At 42.0% G+C, this 19,707-nt stretch overlaps 1 protein-coding gene across 2 annotated transcripts in view; it reads left to right on the top strand.

Annotated features, from left to right (window-relative positions):
- The first annotated feature begins 11,510 nt into the window (after positions 1-11,510).
- The window catches only part of dpysl4 (dihydropyrimidinase like 4), a 42,142-nt gene continuing 33,945 nt past the window's right edge, over positions 11,511-19,707 (top strand). Inside the window, exon 1 of one of the 2 annotated variants that reach the window (XM_073027538.1) lies at positions 11,511-11,936. In XM_073027538.1, the coding sequence (XP_072883639.1) occupies positions 11,577-11,936 (360 nt within the window). In that variant the 5' untranslated portion in view covers positions 11,511-11,576. Of the gene's footprint in view, positions 11,937-13,318; positions 13,599-19,707 lie in introns of those variants that run through there. The other variant, XM_073027539.1, reaches the window with a different exon arrangement.

The following is a 19,707-nucleotide window of genomic DNA, read 5'->3' as shown; positions in this document are numbered from 1 at the left end:
TGTAGGCAGCCACTGACCCATCAGGCTCCTGAAAATAATCTTGCCTTTTTTTTCAATGGAACAATTTTCCATTCAAAGTATAGGTGGATCTTTATCATAGGAACAATTTTTAATGGCAAATGCCATATAAAAATAATGTGTAATTCCTCATTTGGAAGGGTACATAGTTGGACATTTTCAGCAACCACCTTTCCCGAGAGAGTTGGATCCAGGGGGACAAAGATTGCCTAGCTCTCACATCTCTTTGTGCCCCAAAAAAATCCATTAAAAATCTCCTAAAGAAGGATTCCATTATCTTTATGAGTCTGGGGAATATGGCATTACACTTCAGCAGAGTCAGAATCTTGAAATAAGCAAGAATTGACTCCAGCACATTCACAATGACATGGGTGATAATTGCAACCTCTCTAGCTGAAGCATGGTAGAACATGCAACAATGCCAGTAGCTACCAGGGCAAAACAAGTTAATTCTGCACTCTGAAGAATGTCAATTGCTATAAATGAAAGCACATTCAAATGGTGCTAATATCTTGAGAATCATTTATTATATGGAGACATCAAAATGGAAAACCAGGACATTTGTCTCTACTGTTACCCTGACTTGTCTTTTCCAAATGAAAATTTATAGGTGATTTTCATTGTCCTTCTACAATATCTCAGTGCCCTCTTTGTGGCCATAGACTAGCTGTTGGAAGGCTGGTCCCTTTCATATGGATTGTATAAATGTCTTGGAAAACCACAAGTGGCTTTTAACCTAGATGGGCAAACTTCTGTTGAGGGATGCAATGGGTGGGGATGACCTTCTGCAGCACTGTGTATGCTGCCTGAGAAGCTGTGAACTGGTGCATATGATATGACCTCTTGAGGGATTGTGGAGAGAGAGGCACAATAACCTGCTGGCAGCCAGGTTGTGTGACTATCCTTTTAATTCCCAGACCGCAAGATGACACTAGTGACAGACTCCCTGATATCTTATCCTCTGCAGAATCTGGGCTGAACTACACTCAAAAACTTGAGTTGAAGGAACTCATGCTCCTGTGTAAGAGAGTTTGAATGTGCTACTGTACATCTCTGCTGCTTTGTTCACATCTCACTGCTCCACAAGGGTCCCAACCTGCTCTCCACTGGCATATCCCTGTTCCTGAGGATCCCAACTGCTTCCTGTGGCAGAGTGCACAACTGCTACTATGTTGGGGGTGAGACCAATAGACATAAAACAATGCTGGGTGGCCTCTTTCTGTGCCTCCAGAACTTTAGTCATCTGGAGCCACTTGGCTATGTGTGACAAAACTACGGCTAAGTCCTTGATAAAAAGTGTGTTGACCTTTTCATCTTCTGGTTCTGTGCAAACTCCTTTAGGGATATGAATATGGGTTCCTTCTCTTTTTTTACTTACCTCCTATATATGAGCAGGCAGACTTGGCAGTTCATTCATCATCTTGGTCTCCATCCACATCAGCTTTGCCTTGAAACAATGTAATCCCGAACCTCATCTGAATCTCCTGAGACAATGCACACTAACTGTCCAGTGAAACTGCCCAACAAATTACCTACACCTCATGTTAGTCTGCTGCCTTCCAGTCTCCACTAAATGTTTATCCCTCTTCATTTTTCTGCTAAGGACACAAGTCCATTCTGTAAAGTGTGCTGTGGGGGTACCACATGCAATGATATATTTGGGTCATGATAACAGATGGCTGTGGAGGCCAAGTTACTAGATTTATTTAAGGCAGAAATTAATAGGTTCTTGATTTGTAAAGGGTTAAGGATTATGGAAAGAAGGCAGGAGAATCAAAGTTTAAAGTACATTTATTATCAAAGTATGTATACATTATACAACCTTGAGATTCATCGCCTTTAAGGCAGCCATAAGACAATGAAAACCAAAGGAACCCATTAAAAATGAGGTTGAGAAAGGGTTTGAGAGGAAAAAAACTCAGCTAATATAGAATTGTTGAGCAGACTCTTTGGATTGTATGGCTGCTTATGTGCATTTTATAGCCTTCTAGTTTTATGATAATCACCCCAACATCCACCCCCTCTTCTCCCTCCTCTCTTCCCTCCTGCTCTTCCACCTCCCCAAACTATTGATTCTCCACCAGCTCTTCTTCCTCATGTTCTGCCCATGGTTGGACAGGTGCCTCTCCTAGTAACAAAATATTTGCTATTTAATCTGTCAGACCACATGGAAACATTCCTTTCAAGAGCACAACATCATATTTTCTTTTTGACCAAGCAGAACATTGCCCAAAAAATGCATAGTTGAAGATCAATCATTCAGAAAATTACCTCTCACATGATGTCTTTTGCCATTATTTTCATATGCAACGATTTTCACAAGTGTCTGACAATACATGCATACAAATTCTATCACTTTCTATTTATAGCACACTTTTTAGTGTCTTTAAAATCAATTAAGCTAAAGTAAGACTGATTAGTAGTGCTTCAATTCTACTTGCCTGTTTGTAACATTGGTCACCATTTAGTCTCCTGTGTAGCATTTGTTGCAATGAACTTTTGGGTGAACTTGTTATTACCTCAGTTCTCCCTCCCTTATTGTATTCAGCTGAATGCTGGTGAGCTTTTCAACCTCTAATGACATCATCCTTTTTATATGTAACGTCCTGGGAAAGGTTCACTGCTAATGTAATGGATTCCCTGCAGCTGCAGTTGTTGGGTTATGACTGGAGATAATGGGGGCTTTGGAGTGTGCCATGTCCAATGAGGGGAGGTGTTTCGCTTTCATTTGTGTGCAAGAGAACGGAATTTACGGGCTTTTGGTTCAGGAGAAGATGGAGAGAGAAGATGCCAGAACGAGGAAGTCATAGACTGCAGGACTGAACAGACTTGGAATGGGGTCGGGAGTCGACGACACCTGGGGGAAATCAATGGTGAACAACCAGACAGGAGACAGTGAGCTTCAACATGTGTATTAGACTGTTTCATTAAAATGGGCCCTTTTCTTTGTTTTGTTTACTAACCCTATAGTCAAATTAAGAATTATAAATCTCAGTTGCTTAATTGCATATTGAGTACTGTTTGTTATTTCATGATACTGACTTGTAACAGGGGAACACATCACGCAGCATCCACCCAAACAATATTTCTCAGGTCTGGCCAGGCCGGAGGCTGTCTTCCCCTAGATTAACGCAGCTGGCCAAACCTGAGGATTACAATTGTGGGGGCTCATCCGGGATAAATTTTATAGGATGCTATGTGATTGCTCTGAACCAGCTTGACCATTTGATGATCAATGGTATGTGGAGATGATCCTTGCAGTATGTTAAGGTGAAGAAAGGAGCAGATACAGGATGTGATCATCACCTTGTTGTGGCAGTGATGAAACTTAAGTGAGAAGCACTGGGACCAGAACCCATGTACAAAGATGTTTTGAAGTTGAGACACTCAAGGACACCAGTATGAGATCTCCCTTCACCATTCCACTTAAGAACAGATTTCAGGCCTTGCAAGTCCTTGAAAAGAATGTGTCAGTAGACAAGATCGACACAATGTGAAATGCTTCAGTCTTCAAGGAGAGCAGTGAGGCTTGTCTAGGACACAGAGCTGGAAAGAAGAACAAAGAAAGGATACAGCAGTAAACATGGACAGCCATGAAGAAAATCAGGAAGAAAGTGTTAGGTGCAGAGTCAAAATGAATCAAGGTGAAACTTCAACTAGCATACACTGAAGCTAACAAGGAAGCAACGATACTTATAAAAAAGGATAAGAGAGTCTACAAGGAAGACCTTACAGTGGAGGCAGCCAATCAAACTGATCAAGGAAATATATACAAAACTTACAAGATTTCATAATTGGTATATGGAAAGTTCCAGGCCAGATCCAGTGGTCCCATAAGAGATAGGAATGGTCTGCTTCTTATGATCTGAGAATTTGCCAGAGAAAAAGCAACAGAATATTTCAGAGAATTACTGAATAGGTTACCAGCAGAGGAAAACCTGACATCCAAGAGGCAGCCGAGGACTTTGATATCAACACAGGTCCATCCTGGAATGAAGAGACTATTGCTGTGATTAAATCATTAAAGAACAGCAAAGCTCCAGGACATGGCAATTAGAATGCTGAGCTGTTCAAAGCTGAGCCAGAAGTTGCAACAGCCATGCTGCAAACACTGTTTACTATAATCTGGGAATGGGGACAAGTACCCAAGGACTGGACAAAAAGTGTTATTGTTAGGATCCCCAGGAAAGGAGCACTCAGTGATTGCAACAACTGGTGTGGCATCTCACTTCTGTCAGCACTCAGCAAGATTCTCGCCAAAGCCATTGTCCAATGGATTACAGATGCTGTCAATGTGAGTTTGAGGAAAGAGCAAGCTGGCTTCAGGAAGAGGCTGTGTCAACCAGAAGTTAACACTGTGTGACCTCATGGAGCAGTGCACAGAGTGGGAGAGACAACTATATTTAAATTTCACGGACTTTTAAAATGTCTTACTTGGTGGCGCAGTAATGTCAGCACCGGACTCCGGAGCAAAGGTTCCTGAGTTCAAATCCAAGTCAGGTTGAGCGTTGAGCTAGTAAATCAGCCTCATAAAAACAAAAATAGCTTGCTACGGAAATAACGGCATGACGGTGCCCCAATAACTCCACTGCCGAGTTAAGGGCTATTCTTCTTCTTCTATTGACTTTTAAAAGGTCTTTGATATCATCCACAGGGAGAGCTGCTGGCGAGTTCTCAGATCATATGGATCCTTTCCAAGATTGTCTACCTGCACAGCTGGAGACTGCAATTTGTGCTTTGAAGTCAAGACTGGATTCAGCAAGGCTATGTGATGTTGGTGACATTGTTATGAGACAAAAAATGCGAAAGGTAAGCAGAGAGGCATTAGGTGGACTTTATTCTCTACTTTAGAAGACCTTGACTTTGCAGATCACTTTGATTACTATCACATACCCACCAGCACATGCAATAGAAATCTCAGCACCTGTGTACCTTTCATAGACAGGTTGGACTCAGAGTCAGTTAGATAAAAACTGAGAGCATGACCCTTAATGTAGAGTCTCCTCCTCCCATCCAGACAAAAGATTAGACTTACCCAGCACTGGCAGATTCACCTACCTGGCCAGCATCGTTCGACAGGATGGTGAGACCAACGACAATATCCAGTGCAGACTCAGCAAAGCTAAAAAGCTCTGCAGATCAATGAGCAACATATGGGGATCAAGCAATTACAACATCCACATCAAGGTGAAACTGTACCAGAGCTATGTTCTGCCCACACTCTTGTACAGGTGAAAATGCTGGTGCATGACAGAGAGCGACCTTGCCTAGCTGTCATCATTCCACACCACGAGCCTCTGGAAGATCCACCATATTTTCTGACTAAGAAAAATCTCCAACCATGTCCTAGTCCTTCTGTCTCATCAAGGGGACATGGCCACAATCATCATGAGGAAATGTTGGAGATGGATTGGGCACATGATGAGAAGTTAGGCCAGCTCCACCATCAAGACAGCATTCATTGGGCCCCTGAAAGGGTGGAGCAAATGCGGGAGACCAAATATAGCTTGGTGCCTGATCATCCAGGCAGAAATAAGGACCCTTGAACTGCACCTGGGGCACAATATGGCCAACGACCTACTTTGCTGCCCTAAACACTAGCAACATAGCAGGTATTAAGTAAGTACTCTAAGCATCATACCCTATGTTCTAAATCTACACACTCTAGTTTTAGATTTCTCTGCTATAAAGAGAACTTTCTACCCTAAGTTTGAGTGATGGAGTGTGGAGGACAGAAAGAGTGAGACAGGCTATAGTGCAGCAATGAGGGACTGGGGAGAGTTTGCCAGATATGAGGCCCCTCATCCCTACTGGAGGTGCTGCTTTCCCAGACACATGTTGTTTCTCCACCAATGCCCACACTCTTGGGGGTGTTACGGAAACTCTCCCTAAATGGCTAGGTGGCTAGGTTTGGGAGGCATTGGTGATGATCCAGAGGGGGGCATTCTATAAGACACATCAATATAGAAAGCCAGAGTAAATATGGCTTTCAAGGTCAGTGGACCTGGGTAGACAGCTCATCTTCCAAGCACTTCGAGAGGCAAAGCTTCCGCTTTCCTGCTGCGCTCCACTGCAAGCGTCTGGAATTCCACAATGTGATCTAGCACAGAGAGTGAGACTTGACATTGGCAAAGTACCAAATCTGCTGCCTCCCTTCCACCTCCTGGATGGTCAAGAACCTGGCACATTTCAGTGTGAAATCCTCATATTTGTTACAAATGGTGGCTTTCTTGTCCCAATTACAGGTAACTCAGTTCAGAGCATACCCTGTGAAGCGAGAGAGCAGTAGCAATCTTGGTTCAGTCTGTGGAATACAGAGATGGCTCGAGCTTGAAGTGTAAGATGCAATGGGACAGGAAGGTGTGGCATTGGGGTGGAGCTCCAACAAAGTGTTCAGGCATGGGTATTCAGGTGTCAGGGAGGAGGTTGACTGGTGCAGAGTTACTTCACCAGGACAAAGAGTGGGATGAAGGTGCTGGCCAGGTGAAAAATGGTTTCCTGCTACTACTTCTGGATCATGTGCTCCTGTTGACAGACAACTTCCTTCAGGTGAGCATAGCCTCCTGGGTCACCTCAATCAGGATAGCCTACTGATCCTGTCAGAAAATGTACCGAATTCATAACACAAAAGTAGGGCAGCAGAGATGATTCAGTGGTGAACACTGACTTTAATAATAGACCACAAAATAACAAACCACGAGGGGTCACAAACCAAGACAGAACAGAAACTAGATACAACAGGCAACAAAATAAACTTTAGGGAAAGAGAGTGAACTGGTTGAGGCCAACTGCTTTGATGAGTGGACAAGGACTGTGAATGAGAATTGGGGTTAAATAGGCTGCAGGCAATGAGTCTGGAATGAGAGGCAGGTGAATCTGATGAGCTGGGCGGAGACTGGGAGGAGCCTGTGCAGGCTGGGAATTGTCAGTGGGAGCAGAATTTATGGCAGAAAGGTGAAGGGGAGAGAGTTCCTTCAAAAGGAATTAAGTTTTTTACAGCTCAATTATGTGAAATAAATTTATTAGATATTCCTAAAGACATGTAGAGTTATCTAATAATCTGAGATATGAATATGTCACAAGTGGATATCAAATGCTTTGATTTGTAGAAGGGATACTTAACCATCATATAAAAATAAATGAGATTAAGAAAAGATTTTTTAAATGCAATGAAATTGTAAACTGTTTTATAAAGGTTATGCTTACTGTTCACTATATTCAGATTACAAAGGAAATCATTTACTGAAGAGTAGTTGTCTCTAACAGTAAAACAATTAAGTATGAAAGAGCCTTTGGCGATCACCCCAGAAGTGTTGATATTTACAAAATACATTATTACCCAAAATGATGATCCTTCAAAGAGGAATGTCTGTTTTTTTTTAAAAAGGCACTAGAATATGGAATATCCTTAAGAAATGAATATAAATCATCCTTGCTGATATGAAGCAATAGACAGGTTTTCAAATGCTCCTCTTTTGCCTCTTGTTCATTATCTAACTAATTAGACTACTCTTGCTCTATTTAAAAAATTTAGCTCACTCATTTCAAGCGATCGCAGTCAACAACTAAGAAGCCATTCTTCACCACTTTCACTTCAATTTTGGCAGTCTGTCCTTTGATCATCAACAATACAGAGTAAATTAATGCATTTCAATTGATAATAGCATATTTTGCTTTCTCAGTTTTGAACTATTAAAACTGCCAGTGACAGTCTTTATTGAGTCTCAATTTTGCTCCAAAAGAAGAAGACAAAGTCCATTAACAACCTTAATTATAAGCACATCTCTTCTTTCTGACTGTCTGTACTTGTCTATTGATGTTAAAATTTCATACTCTGTATTCTCCCTATTGCTGATGCTATTTGACTTTCCATCCACATTTCTAACTCTTCCAGAAGCAACTCATTCCCTCTGAACCTCATATCCCATATTTTGTCATTGGTAGAAATAATTATTCTCATGCCATCCTTGTTAGCTTTTCATCCTGATTAATTTCAATACTCAAGCACACAATACAAACGCTATAAGTTTCATTTATTCTGTACACGTATCCTTACAGACCAATGTATTGCTTTGAAAAATACATTGGAGCAAGCTTAATTTTGAAGAAAGAGAAATATAATTATAAATATAAAGGAAAGTGTTTGCTCTAGTAACCCATCTAATTTGGTCCTGAGCTGAGATATTATCTAAGTGGAATTTGCATATTCTCCCATGGTCATATGTGTTTTCACTAAATGTTCTGTTTTCCCACCACACAAGTTTGGCTTGTTTGTTAATCAGCCACTATAAATTGTCCTAATACCTGTGGCAGAAGCTTGGGGGAGGGGGAAAGGTGAAGTAGATAATATGGGTTTTGTGTTGGATTGGTGAAAATGAGTGTATTATAATTGACGCAGTGAGCTGGTTCATCTTATGTGATTCTGTGACTCAGTTACTATGATTGTGATAATTCTAATATACAAGTTTAATTTATTGAAAAGAACAGACGGACAGGGTGGGTGCACATCACATCAGTCTTTAAGATCAACACACACACAAAATGCAGAAGGAACTCAACAGGCCAGACAGCATCTATGGAAGAAAGTATAGTCGACGTTTCCCGCAGAAACCCTTGGGCAGGACTGGAGAAAAAAAGCTGAGGAGTAGACTTGAAAGGTGGGGGGAGGGAAGCGAGCAACACCTGGTGATAGGTGAAACTTGGAGGTGGGGATGAAGTAAAGAGCTGGGAAATTGATTGCTGAAAGAGACAAAAGGCCGTGGAAGAAAGAAAAAGGGGGGAGGAGCACCAGAGGGAGGCGATGGGCAGACAAGGAGTTAAGGTAAGGGAGGGAAAAGGGGATAGGAAATGGTGAAGGAGGGAGGGGTGGGAGGCATTACCAGAAATATGAGAAATCAATGTTCATGCCATCAGGGTAGAGGCCACCGATGTAGATTGGGAGACCACTTTGCTGAGCATCTATGCTCCATCTGCCAGAAAAAGCGGGATCTCCCAGTGTCCACCCATTTTAATTGCACTTCCCATTCTCATTCCCATTCCCATTCACATTCCGATATGTCCATCCATGGCCTCCTCCACTGTCGTGATGAGGCCACACATAGGTTGGAGGAACAACACCTTATATTCCATTTGGGTAGCCTCCAATTTTGAGGAAATGTTGGTAGCTCCTTCCACCACCCCCACACTTTTTCTTTCTTCCACAGCCTTCTGTCTCCTTCACCAATCAACTTCCCAGCTCTTTACTTCACTCCTCCCCCTCCAAGTTTCACCTATCACCTGTCACCTGATGTGTCTCTCTCCTCTCCTCCAACCTTCAAATCTACTCCTCAGCTTTTTTTTCTCCAGTCCTGCCAAAGGGTTTCGGCCAGGAAACGGCGTCTGTACTTTTTTCCCCATAAATGCTGCCTGGCCTGTTGAGTTCTTCCAGCACTTTGCATGTGTTGCTCGGATTTCCAGCATCTGCAGATTTTCTCTTGTCAGTCTTTAAGATGGTTGGATACGCCATTAAAAGGGCGCATGTTGATTTCGTAAACCAAGGAAGTTGTACAAAATGTTTTAAAGTTATATGACATGGAGAGGCCCGAACGGTAAATGCCCAATTCTTGATAAAACTCTTTAAGATCGATATTTAGAGGGGATATTGTATCGATGTGTAGGAAGGAGAGATGCCAGAGAACTTGACTTCCAGAGCCTGAAAAGTTAGGGGTCCAAAATCAGTTGATAGAAGGTTCAAATTTTAGAAGGATTTTAGAACCATCTCTTCCCGTTTTGGAAGCATGGACAACCAGATGACGCAGATTTGTCATCAGTAAGATGATCAAAGATGACATGAAAGAAAATAATACGAACACAGATGGTTGTTACGAGCTGGAACGCAAGTCTCGAAAGGGGAAAATTTGCGAGGCCATGGGGGGTAGAGCAGATGGGTGATCCTTTCAAAGACCGGAATAAATACGAAGAACCGAATTATCCCATTCTAAACCGGGCCATGCATTTATCGGGGACAAATAAAACGCATGCATTTCAGAAAGTCTCCAGTTTATGGAGCAGGATTGTTGTCACTGGAGCGAGAAATATCATTCAAAGACACTGAAAAGCTTTAGCACCTATGCATAGAAATGGTTAATAAACTTACTAGTGAGGAATGTAGATAACAACGTGAGTAATTATTAAAATTAGAATTAAATTGTCTGAATGCGCTGGTACGGAACTGCGAAAGCGTGATAAGATATAATGCCGACTTTAAAAGACATTAGGATGTGTGTAAAATAATCAGCGAAATGATCAATATTCCCTCCTGCTGGGGAGAACGCGCTTGGGTGTGCGGTTCTTATGACTAGACAGAGCACTGCGGGAACAGTACAACGAGAGCCGACCCACTGATAGCGTAAATGAATGGACCTGTAGGAGCTACTGATCAAAGGGGTCGTTTTTGCAACTCTGGGCGATTCCATTCAGCAAATCAAAACAATTCACGGAAATGCCAAGAGAGGTGATCCTAAGTAAACTCCATTAACAATGTTATACTGGTACTGTTGTAATTTGTCTTCCCATTTCTAGATTATTGTTTTGCTACCCTTGTCTTACTCAACTTTCATACTGATCCCTGTTTACAGATCCCAACACATAATCATATGCATTATCATTAGTGAGAAGAAAAATTCTGTGAGTAATGGACCCGTCTCCTCACTACCAATGCTGAAGCTCTGACGAATGCTCGGAAGGTGGTAAAATATAATACCATTGTCCGAAAATGGATGCATTGTCACCAGGTTACTCACTCTTTCTACCCGCAGCTCCTAACAGGAGTACGCAATCTGCTGTGATTAACGTGCGCTCACGTATTTTTATTACGCGCCCGTTGAGCACACGATTTAAATTTCCAATACTTTGTTTTGCTTTGCAATTGTTTTTGATTTTGTTTTAATTGTTCGTTATTTAGTCATTCGTCATCAGAGACTAAAACTCGACATAAGCTTAACCTATAATGGTTAAAAGTGCAATGTGTTCAATTTTTTCGCAGCCGTCCTATTTGGGTTCAAAGAGTGAATGGGATGAAACAATATTGCGTTGTAAAATCCATATATATGTTGCAGGCACCGCCAAACCTCCACTTAACACCAATAACGTTGAAGTGAACTATAGTCGTTTCTGATACAACATACGAAAATAACTTTTTTTAAAAGCGTTGTTGCTAGTTTGGCAGTTTAAGTGCCATTCATTCATTGAGCAATTGTGAACACGTACTTGGGGATATGAATACATTTCATGATCATTTCTGAAAAGGAAAGCCGTCATTTCCTGAACGCCTCCCATCAGCACCACAGCTTCTGAACAGCTCCTCTCCTTCTTTGGGGGTCGAGGCATTCTCCTCGTTAAAAAGCACTAGGTTGGGACTAGGCACACATGCGGCCAGAGCTCGTCGCTTCCGGGTCACCTCTGGTCAGATGTAACTCCAGAGAGAGAGAGGGAGAAGCAGGGTGAGCCTTTCCTTTACAGTCCAACCCCCGTCCACTCAACCTATTTGATCCAGCCCCCTGCTGCAGCTGTCACAGACCATGGCAGCAAAGCAGCCCAAGGCGAGCGAAGAAAACGATCTACCGGTTTACTTAGCCAAGCCGGGCACCAGCAGCCCCAAGCCCCGACAGAAGTACGGGGGCATGTTCTGCAACGTGGAGGGAGCCTATGAAAACAAAACCATCGACTTCGATTCGTTGAGTGTGGGCAAGCGCAGCGCTCGGAGTCTGGGAAGGAGCGACGGGAGTCAGGTTTCTATCGAGTCTGACGGTTTGAGCGAGACAGGGAGTGATGTCAGTGAAATGTCCAGCTACTGTGAGCCTGTGGCGCGGGGCGAGACCGAGCTGGATCAGTTATCCGGCGCTCAGAGAGCAGGATCTCCGCACATCTCCCGCACTCAGGTAAAAGTCATCACTCGTGTGCACATGGTCTCAAATATCACAAGTTACCTTGTATTCCTTTAACTACCGAACTTGTTTAAAATGGGGAGCTGGGGACCCGCATTGTTCCATTCTGCTTGACATAGCAAGGTCCCCGGTGTGAATATTTACAAAGGGAGAGAGTCGAAGCCTTAGAGAAGCTTAGCTCTCCCACGTGTCACTGTTGTAAATATATTTGAAACAAAGGAAAAGTTTCTATAGGCGTTTTAAGAAGAGTTGATCTTTCTCGGTGAGCATGCTTTGATAATGATTGAGAAATGAGCGCCCGATTGACCTGACAATTTACATGAGAATAAGGTGTTTTGGTCGTAGTCGCTAACACGGCTTTGCTGAAGACAAGGTGCCATCCCCATAAACTTTCCCTTAAACTTTGCTTCATTCTGAAGTCAGCTCCGGACCATTCATTGTTTTAACTGATTGATCAGCTCCTTGGTGCCGCTGTACCAGTAATACTTTTTCTCCCCATCCATGCGCGGGTTAGCTCAATGCGGTGCCGCTGTTTTGTGGACAATTAAGACAATAGGAGGGTATCTCCATGGGCTCGTTAGACTGAATCCAAGCCTGCTTTAAATCTCAGACCATTCATCATACCAAAGTATTATTTAAACCAATGCCGAAAGGGATCTTACAGTAAACTCATCTAAGAAATATCAGTCTAAATAAAGGAAAATAAACTAGAATAATAATCATAGATGATATATTTTGGATGACGTAGGGGTGTTTACTCCTAGTAACATGATATCAGATGGTTGCTTGGTAATTCTATAGGATAGCCAGTAGTGGAGCAGATTCTGTTTGAGATTCCGCTGGGAAACCGGGAGCACAATAAAAAAATTATATTAAAATCTGACAAAACCATTGCTTAATAAGTCATTGTTCCTCGCACTTTAACCCGGTGCGCTGGAATTTAAATGTTAGAATTACTTTGATTAAGATGTTCTATTTTTGGGGGGAGGGGGAGACAGGGAATATAGGTGAAATACTATGCCGAATAAATATTCATTCTCTAATTATTGATTTAAAAGATGCTCGATTTTATTGGGCAAAGAAATAATGGTAATTCTAAATGCAGGCATCAGTGTGCATCTGTGTAGTAGTCGAAATTATCGGCGACTAATTCCATTATAATGGGGTGTAATCAATTAAATGCAGAGCCTGTGGCTGCTGGATTCGCCCTCTCCCCTCCCTCCTCCGTCCGGACGCTCTGTAGTCGCGCTCGGGGCGGCGGCGCGGCTGAATACGGGGAGGGTGCTGGGAGCTGGAACATGCTAATAAGGCAGATGGTCTCCGAGCTCGCTGGAGGGGGAGGGAGGGAGAGAGAGAAAAAAGGAAGTTGAAGGGGGGGGGGGGGTCGAGGCGGTGCCAGTCTGCGCTGCGAACCTCGTCTTGTCTACACAAGCACCATTTTCAGCACCACCAAGGGAAAGACGAGAGAGATCCGAAAGTCTCTCGCCAGCCCACGACCGCTCATCCGATCTGCAGAACAAAAACACACACACACACACACACGCACGCACGCACAGCGCAGAGCTTCCTCTTGTATATCAAGGTCTGCATTAGCGAAGCTTTGAGTGCAGAGACATGCTGTCCTACCAAGGCAAGAAGAACATCCCGCGGATCACGGTAAGGACTAAGCCGGTGACAGTACAGGGGCTGCATTAACGGGAGCCGCTGACAACCGCGGCGAGATCTGGACTCGGCGCCCAGGCTCTCGGTGGTCACTAGAGGCGGGTTGAGGGGTGGGGGGGAGGGAGGAAGGTGGCAATTTGACTGCAGTGTATAAAACAAATACCTTGTCTTAAAATGGCGACGTTGCAACAGACAGTGGGTTGGAGATGGAAAATGGGGTTTGATGCGTTTCAGTGCAATGGAAGCTGGGCTGAGGGGGTGGGAGTGGTGTTCGCTTATTGTTAGGGAGGACGCTTATATTTGAATGTATTAATGAAAGCAATGCAGCATCTGGTGCCAGTAAAGGGCGACGGCTGAGCTCTAGGAGAGGCACAAAACAATGGCATCCCGAGTCTGCACTCGAACCTGCTTGAAACTGGGTCACTTTCTCCCCAGTATATACTCACTCACATTTACTCCAGAAATTTTCACCAAACAGTAATGTGTTTTATACTGTATTGCTCAGGCGCTCTTTCGGATTAATCAGTTTTATTTTTAGAAATAAATTGCCTAGCGGAGGGAATCGTCCTTGTGTGGTCTGGGTTCTACAATAAACAGCCTTTTTTTTAATCGTATCTGAATCACTTTTCTTGACTGGGGAAGAGGAAAGAACTGCGGGCATGCGCACTCGCAAGCCATTCATCTTTGGCATTTCGCCCTTTGTGTTTGGTGGGTTTGCCTGCAAAACTGGGCGTAGTTGCTGCTTTAAAGAAAAGACAATCTGACCATTTTTGTCATTTTCAGAGATGGAATTAGCCGGGTACTGCAACTGAGCAAATGCAAAGCTAAAAACTGAACATTTTAAAAAAAACGTGTATTTACCCCGTTTTTTTTGTCCAACACGTCGTCCGGATATTCCTGTTGCTAGAAATGTTAATGAAATAGGACAATATAACGGAGGAGGTGGGTCCAAATTAGAGAATTCCCTGAGCAACATTTTGCTCTTTATTTTTTAAATACCTGGATTTCTTCCGGATAGGGCAAGTGGAGTAGGGTCCAGCTATTTTTTTTCAAATGTCTGTTTAAAAAAACATGCAGTCACACAGTGACTTTCACAAAAGAGACATCAAAAGATGCTCTATGTGGGTGGGGTAGAGAACAAAGCAAGAGAATGAATCGGATCTGACTCAAAATTTGAAGATTTTAGGCTTTTAAACATCATTTGGGACACGGGAAGAAATGAAATTGTTGCGAATAGAATAGTAAGCTGCCAGGCTTTGATGTCATAGAATTTGATCATTGTTGTAAGGAAGACACACAGACAGCATGGGGAAGAATAGAGGATTTAAAGAACTAGGATTGGAAGTGATTTCAAGGCAGGGCTGGGTAGAGCCAGGGAAGAATGAGTATTTTTAAAAAAACAGCTTTTAATTAAAATATTATGGAAAGCATCAGGCAGGAGTGAGGTCAGTGATCAGATGTTGAATATAGCGTGAATTTCATGGCTTGCACAGCTCAGTTTTGGTCCCGTTTCTTATGTTCTTAATAAATATTTAGTGTTTTGGAAAGGGAGACTTGGCTCACTTTGTGATGGATGCAAGCAAGTATTCAAGTTCATCTCAGGCCCAGCCGCCAGTGTGAGTGGCTAGACAGGATAGTGGAAAGGGAGAATGCCCAATAGAACTGGGATAAAAAAGGTGGCTTAAGATTTTCAAATTTGAACTGGAGAATGTTATGACTTGTCCAGGACTACATTTCAGCCAGGAAGTTAGGTATGAAGATCTTGGAGGGGAGAAAAGTTTTGTTGCCATTTATATATATATATATATATATATATATGGAAGCTGATCCCATGAAAATTTCAGGAGGTACTCAGATGAGAAATGGAAAGGAGTTTGGGGCACATCTGTACTGTGGGACGGAGGGCTTGGAGAAAGTGTTTGTACTTGGGAGAGAAGCCAGTGAAGCAAAACGTAAGAGATGGAGCTGAAACACGTTGAGAAAGGGCGTAGATCAACATGAACTGGTTAGTCTGTCACAGGCCACAGAGCCCTCATGGAGGACACAAAGGACAGTGGGCTGCAGTTGAGATCTTAGCACAGTTTTGATGGTGGGCACTAACAAGTATGTGAAGCCATAGCTGTCCAACGGCTGGATGTGGAGGGAAAGTGGTTAAAATTCAAGACTGACTACCGTCCCTCACATGTTGAATTAGGAAGAAGGTGCCAAAAATGCCCTAAGACTTTCCTGTCTCTCCAAATCCACTGACAATGTGGCAAATGTTGATCAATCTCCCTCCAGTCCTGCACTCATGAGTGCACAGATGTCACAAGCACCTGGCCAACCACATCTGGAGTGGGTGAAAGTTTAATAAATCTGTTTCACGGCTTCTTTAGAAATTTCACCCTGCCCTCAATGTTTTATAATCCACTCCTGCAAGCAGATTGATTAAATTTAATGTCCCTTCCCTTACTACCAAACATCATCCATCTTTGATCTAAACTCCACATAAGTCATGGAAGGCTTGGTTTTGATAGCCTAAAATGACAGCTGCTGCTTACCTTATAAACTAGAAATACAATTACTATCCAGGTTTGCCTTCTGCATAGCACATGGGCTTACATATTGCAGAAAACAAACATTTCAGTGAACAGGGCCAAAAAAAATCTTGTCAGAAGTTCAAGCACTTTCCAAACAAAGTACAATTATCATACCTATGCATAATTACGGCACTATGAAACTAAACAACATTACTTCCCTTGGATTTTGTAAACCATATGAGCTGCATGGTAACTTTGAGGTTGGGTAGCTCCTCAGCATTCAAAAGGTCGTGAATCACAGCTTGGATGTCAGGACTTGTGGAAGAATGGGTTTCCCAAACTTTTTTTTTACTTTAATGATAGGATAGGACCTGATTAGTATTTTGTGCTTCTTTTGCATGTCTGTTGAATCTAACATCCATCCTAGCCAGACTGAGCGGTGGGCTGGCCATTGGTCAAGGACGTATTCAGCATCTCCCTACAGGAGAATGGAGAAGAATAAGATGAAAAGGATCAAGACCCCATTGAGGTCAGAAAGGAGAGAGAAGACCAGTAAAGCAGTCTGAGATATGGGAAGTAAAGAGGAGAAACAAAATAGTTAGGCAGTAGAACAGAAAATTGAAAAGGATTTTGGAAAAAGCCAAGGAGAGCTAAGAGGTAGCTGGTGGAATAATTAAGATCTGAAGTGGGCGAGGGAGGAGTTTAAAATATGGTGAAAATAGAAGTGTTGGAGAATTCACATGGGGGAAAATGTGGTAAGGTCAATAGGTTTTGGGCTGGGAAGTTCAGGGAAGTGTCGGTAACAGAGGAGAAGCATCAGGAGAGAGCTGAGGAGTCAAAGGGATGAGTGGACTTGGGGAGGAATACGAAGCATTAGGGTGCATCACCTCGCTGAAGCCAAGAAGTGAATAAGATGGATCCTGCAGGAAAGAACCCGCCTCCTTGAAACCAGTTTTCCTCAAAGCCCCAAAATCCTAAAGCCAAGATTAGAATTAAAAATCCTGGCATTTGGTGTTGGACCAAATAGTCTGTTTCCATAGTCTATGACTTTACAAAATATAAGCCATTCATTCTTTTTGCGGTTTTTAAACTCCTGGCCTACTTTCCCTGAGTGGATTGTTTCCTCAAACTTTAGCCTTTGAAATGCACCCAATCTACACCATTTTAAACCAGACATGGGGTCATGAAGGTGACAGATTCATATGTTTAACACTTTTAACATCTTGCCTGTCCTAACGCTTTTATTGTTTCAGTGTGCAAATATTATCTCTTGGGGGATTTCAGAATTTTCCATAAGATTTTTATGTTTGTATTATTTGTAACCCACTTTTTAAGCTAACACAAAACGCTGCATTGTCTGATTTAAGTTGCATGAAAATATGGATTTCCACAGCACATTCTTGATTCAACATCAAAGAAATCTGTAATTACTAACTGCTTTATTCAACTGGCAAAATATTTTAATGCACAGAGAAAACCTGGAATAACAAAAAGGAGACTTTAAAAACTTAAACAAAGCTGGAATAAGTTTGATAATAATTCAGTAACATTACATAGTTGCTTGGAAAGTCAATTCAGTTCCAGATAAGGACTGGGAAAGGATAGCTTTGATCCATGCTCAACAAAATGAATTAACCAACCTTGAACTACAGTTGTCCAGGCAAATATTTATCTGTCAATAAATATCATGTTAAAAAAGGCAGATTATTTACTTCTTTATCTGTTTGGCATTTATAGATAACACTGTATACATATAGGCTGTGTTAAAATGGGACAAGACTTTGAGAACTAATCAAAGACTGTGAAATAGCATGGGAGTATCTGAGACAAAGGGAAACACTACTTCCATTGAAATGTCTTCTTTACCCGGAATGTAAGGGGATATATAATACAGGTACTTTGGATTAGGTATTAGGCTTGGAGAGGGAGAAAAGCAATTAATATTCCCATTTCTGAACAATATCAATACAAGTTGCATAGGTAATTATGGTAGGAAAGAAAAGCAAATATATTATTTCTGTTGACCTTTTCCCATCCTACTGTAAACTACTATGTAGTTTTAGTTTCATGTCAAACTAACTCATGATATAAGAAATAAACTAACAAGACAAGAACTTGAAGTGAACTTTTTAATATAAGGCTTCTTAAGTAAAGCACTAGAATGGTGCTGGTCTCAGCCCTTAGCCTATTGTGGGACAGTAGCTTTCATAGAGAAGAGATGTAACTTTGAAAAGAAATATAAAATAATCATTAGAAAGAAAAGTGCAGATGCTGAAAATCTGAAATAAAAACAGCAAAATATGGAAATATTATTTTAATGAGAAAAACACTGAAAAGTTTTCAAGTCAATCACCTTTCACTGGAATCTCCTGGAGTCCAAATTCCTTCATCGTGGATAAGGAAGGAAGATCCTCAATAGTACTGAATGATTTACATTACTCATCTGAAGAAAGGGCATCTAAACTTACCCGCCTCCTTTTCTCCATAAGAGGGTATCAGTTTATATAGGATTTTCCATGCTGTCAGGATGATCTTTATTGTTATAAGATATAAAATACAGTATGCAAATATCAGAGTCAAGTTGTTCTAAGCAAACGGTATTACTTTGCTGCTTTAGCAGGTATTATTGAAAACGAACTTTAAGCTGAACACCCTCAAAAACTGGTCAAGGTTTTTCATCTTTCTGTAATCAAGGACAAGGATAACCGATGTAAGACAATCATTGTCACCCATTTGGAATCCACAACATAGTCTTTGAAGAAAGTATGAACTGAGATCCCAGGGAAATGTGTTAATTGAAATCCCAGGAAAATGCCAACTATTGAATATACCAAATGGAGACACCTAATTGCAATTGGGAGTAATGAATAGATCCCCCCCCCCCCCCGATGCAATGTTCAGAAAAAAATCTCAAACTTGTTTCTTGTGCTAATTTGACAAAAAAAATTCCCTTATTTTGCCAAGAACACAGACTGCAAAAAGAAGAGCTATCTTGGCACAATATTTCACAATCTGTAACTGTTAAGGATCTGTAGAAGCTTCTGGAGAGTGAAATGGCTTCTGTCTCATGGCAGCCAAGATATACTTGTTGCAGCATTTTTGCTATTGTGTGGTATTCCAGGGCTTGTGTAATTTCTGCTACATTTGTAGACAATGGAGTAGACCAGTGCCTGGGTCTGGAAAAGTTGCCATGTTGTATATCAACTGTAACATTTCAGGAACACATTCAATTTTAATTTCAACCTTACTCATTCAGTGCAGACAAAGCACGTGTCTTTTCGGCCTGCTCCTGTCCCAGTGTACTTTGTGTTTACTAAAGCATGGGACTGCTACTTCCACACAACCAAGGAAGTGATGAAGCAGTCTCAAACTGCAGAAGTTATACCTTAGCTTAGCCTAATAAGCACCTGGCATTCCTACTCCCCTGGACTGCTGTGTCAGTTGTGGGAAATACATTTGTGTCCCAACAATACCATGACCTCAGGTGAGAATTCCTGGTGGCAGTGCGGGGCCACATAGGGATCACAGATTTCTGTGCTGTCTCCCCCTCTCAAATAATGTTGAGCAACAGAACAGAAAGAAAA

Source organism: Hemitrygon akajei, chromosome 23, assembly GCF_048418815.1.
Source record: "Hemitrygon akajei chromosome 23, sHemAka1.3, whole genome shotgun sequence".
NCBI lineage: Eukaryota > Metazoa > Chordata > Chondrichthyes > Myliobatiformes > Dasyatidae > Hemitrygon > Hemitrygon akajei.
The sequence above is the reverse complement of the archived record's forward strand: the minus strand, read 5'-3'. Positions and strand labels throughout refer to the sequence as shown.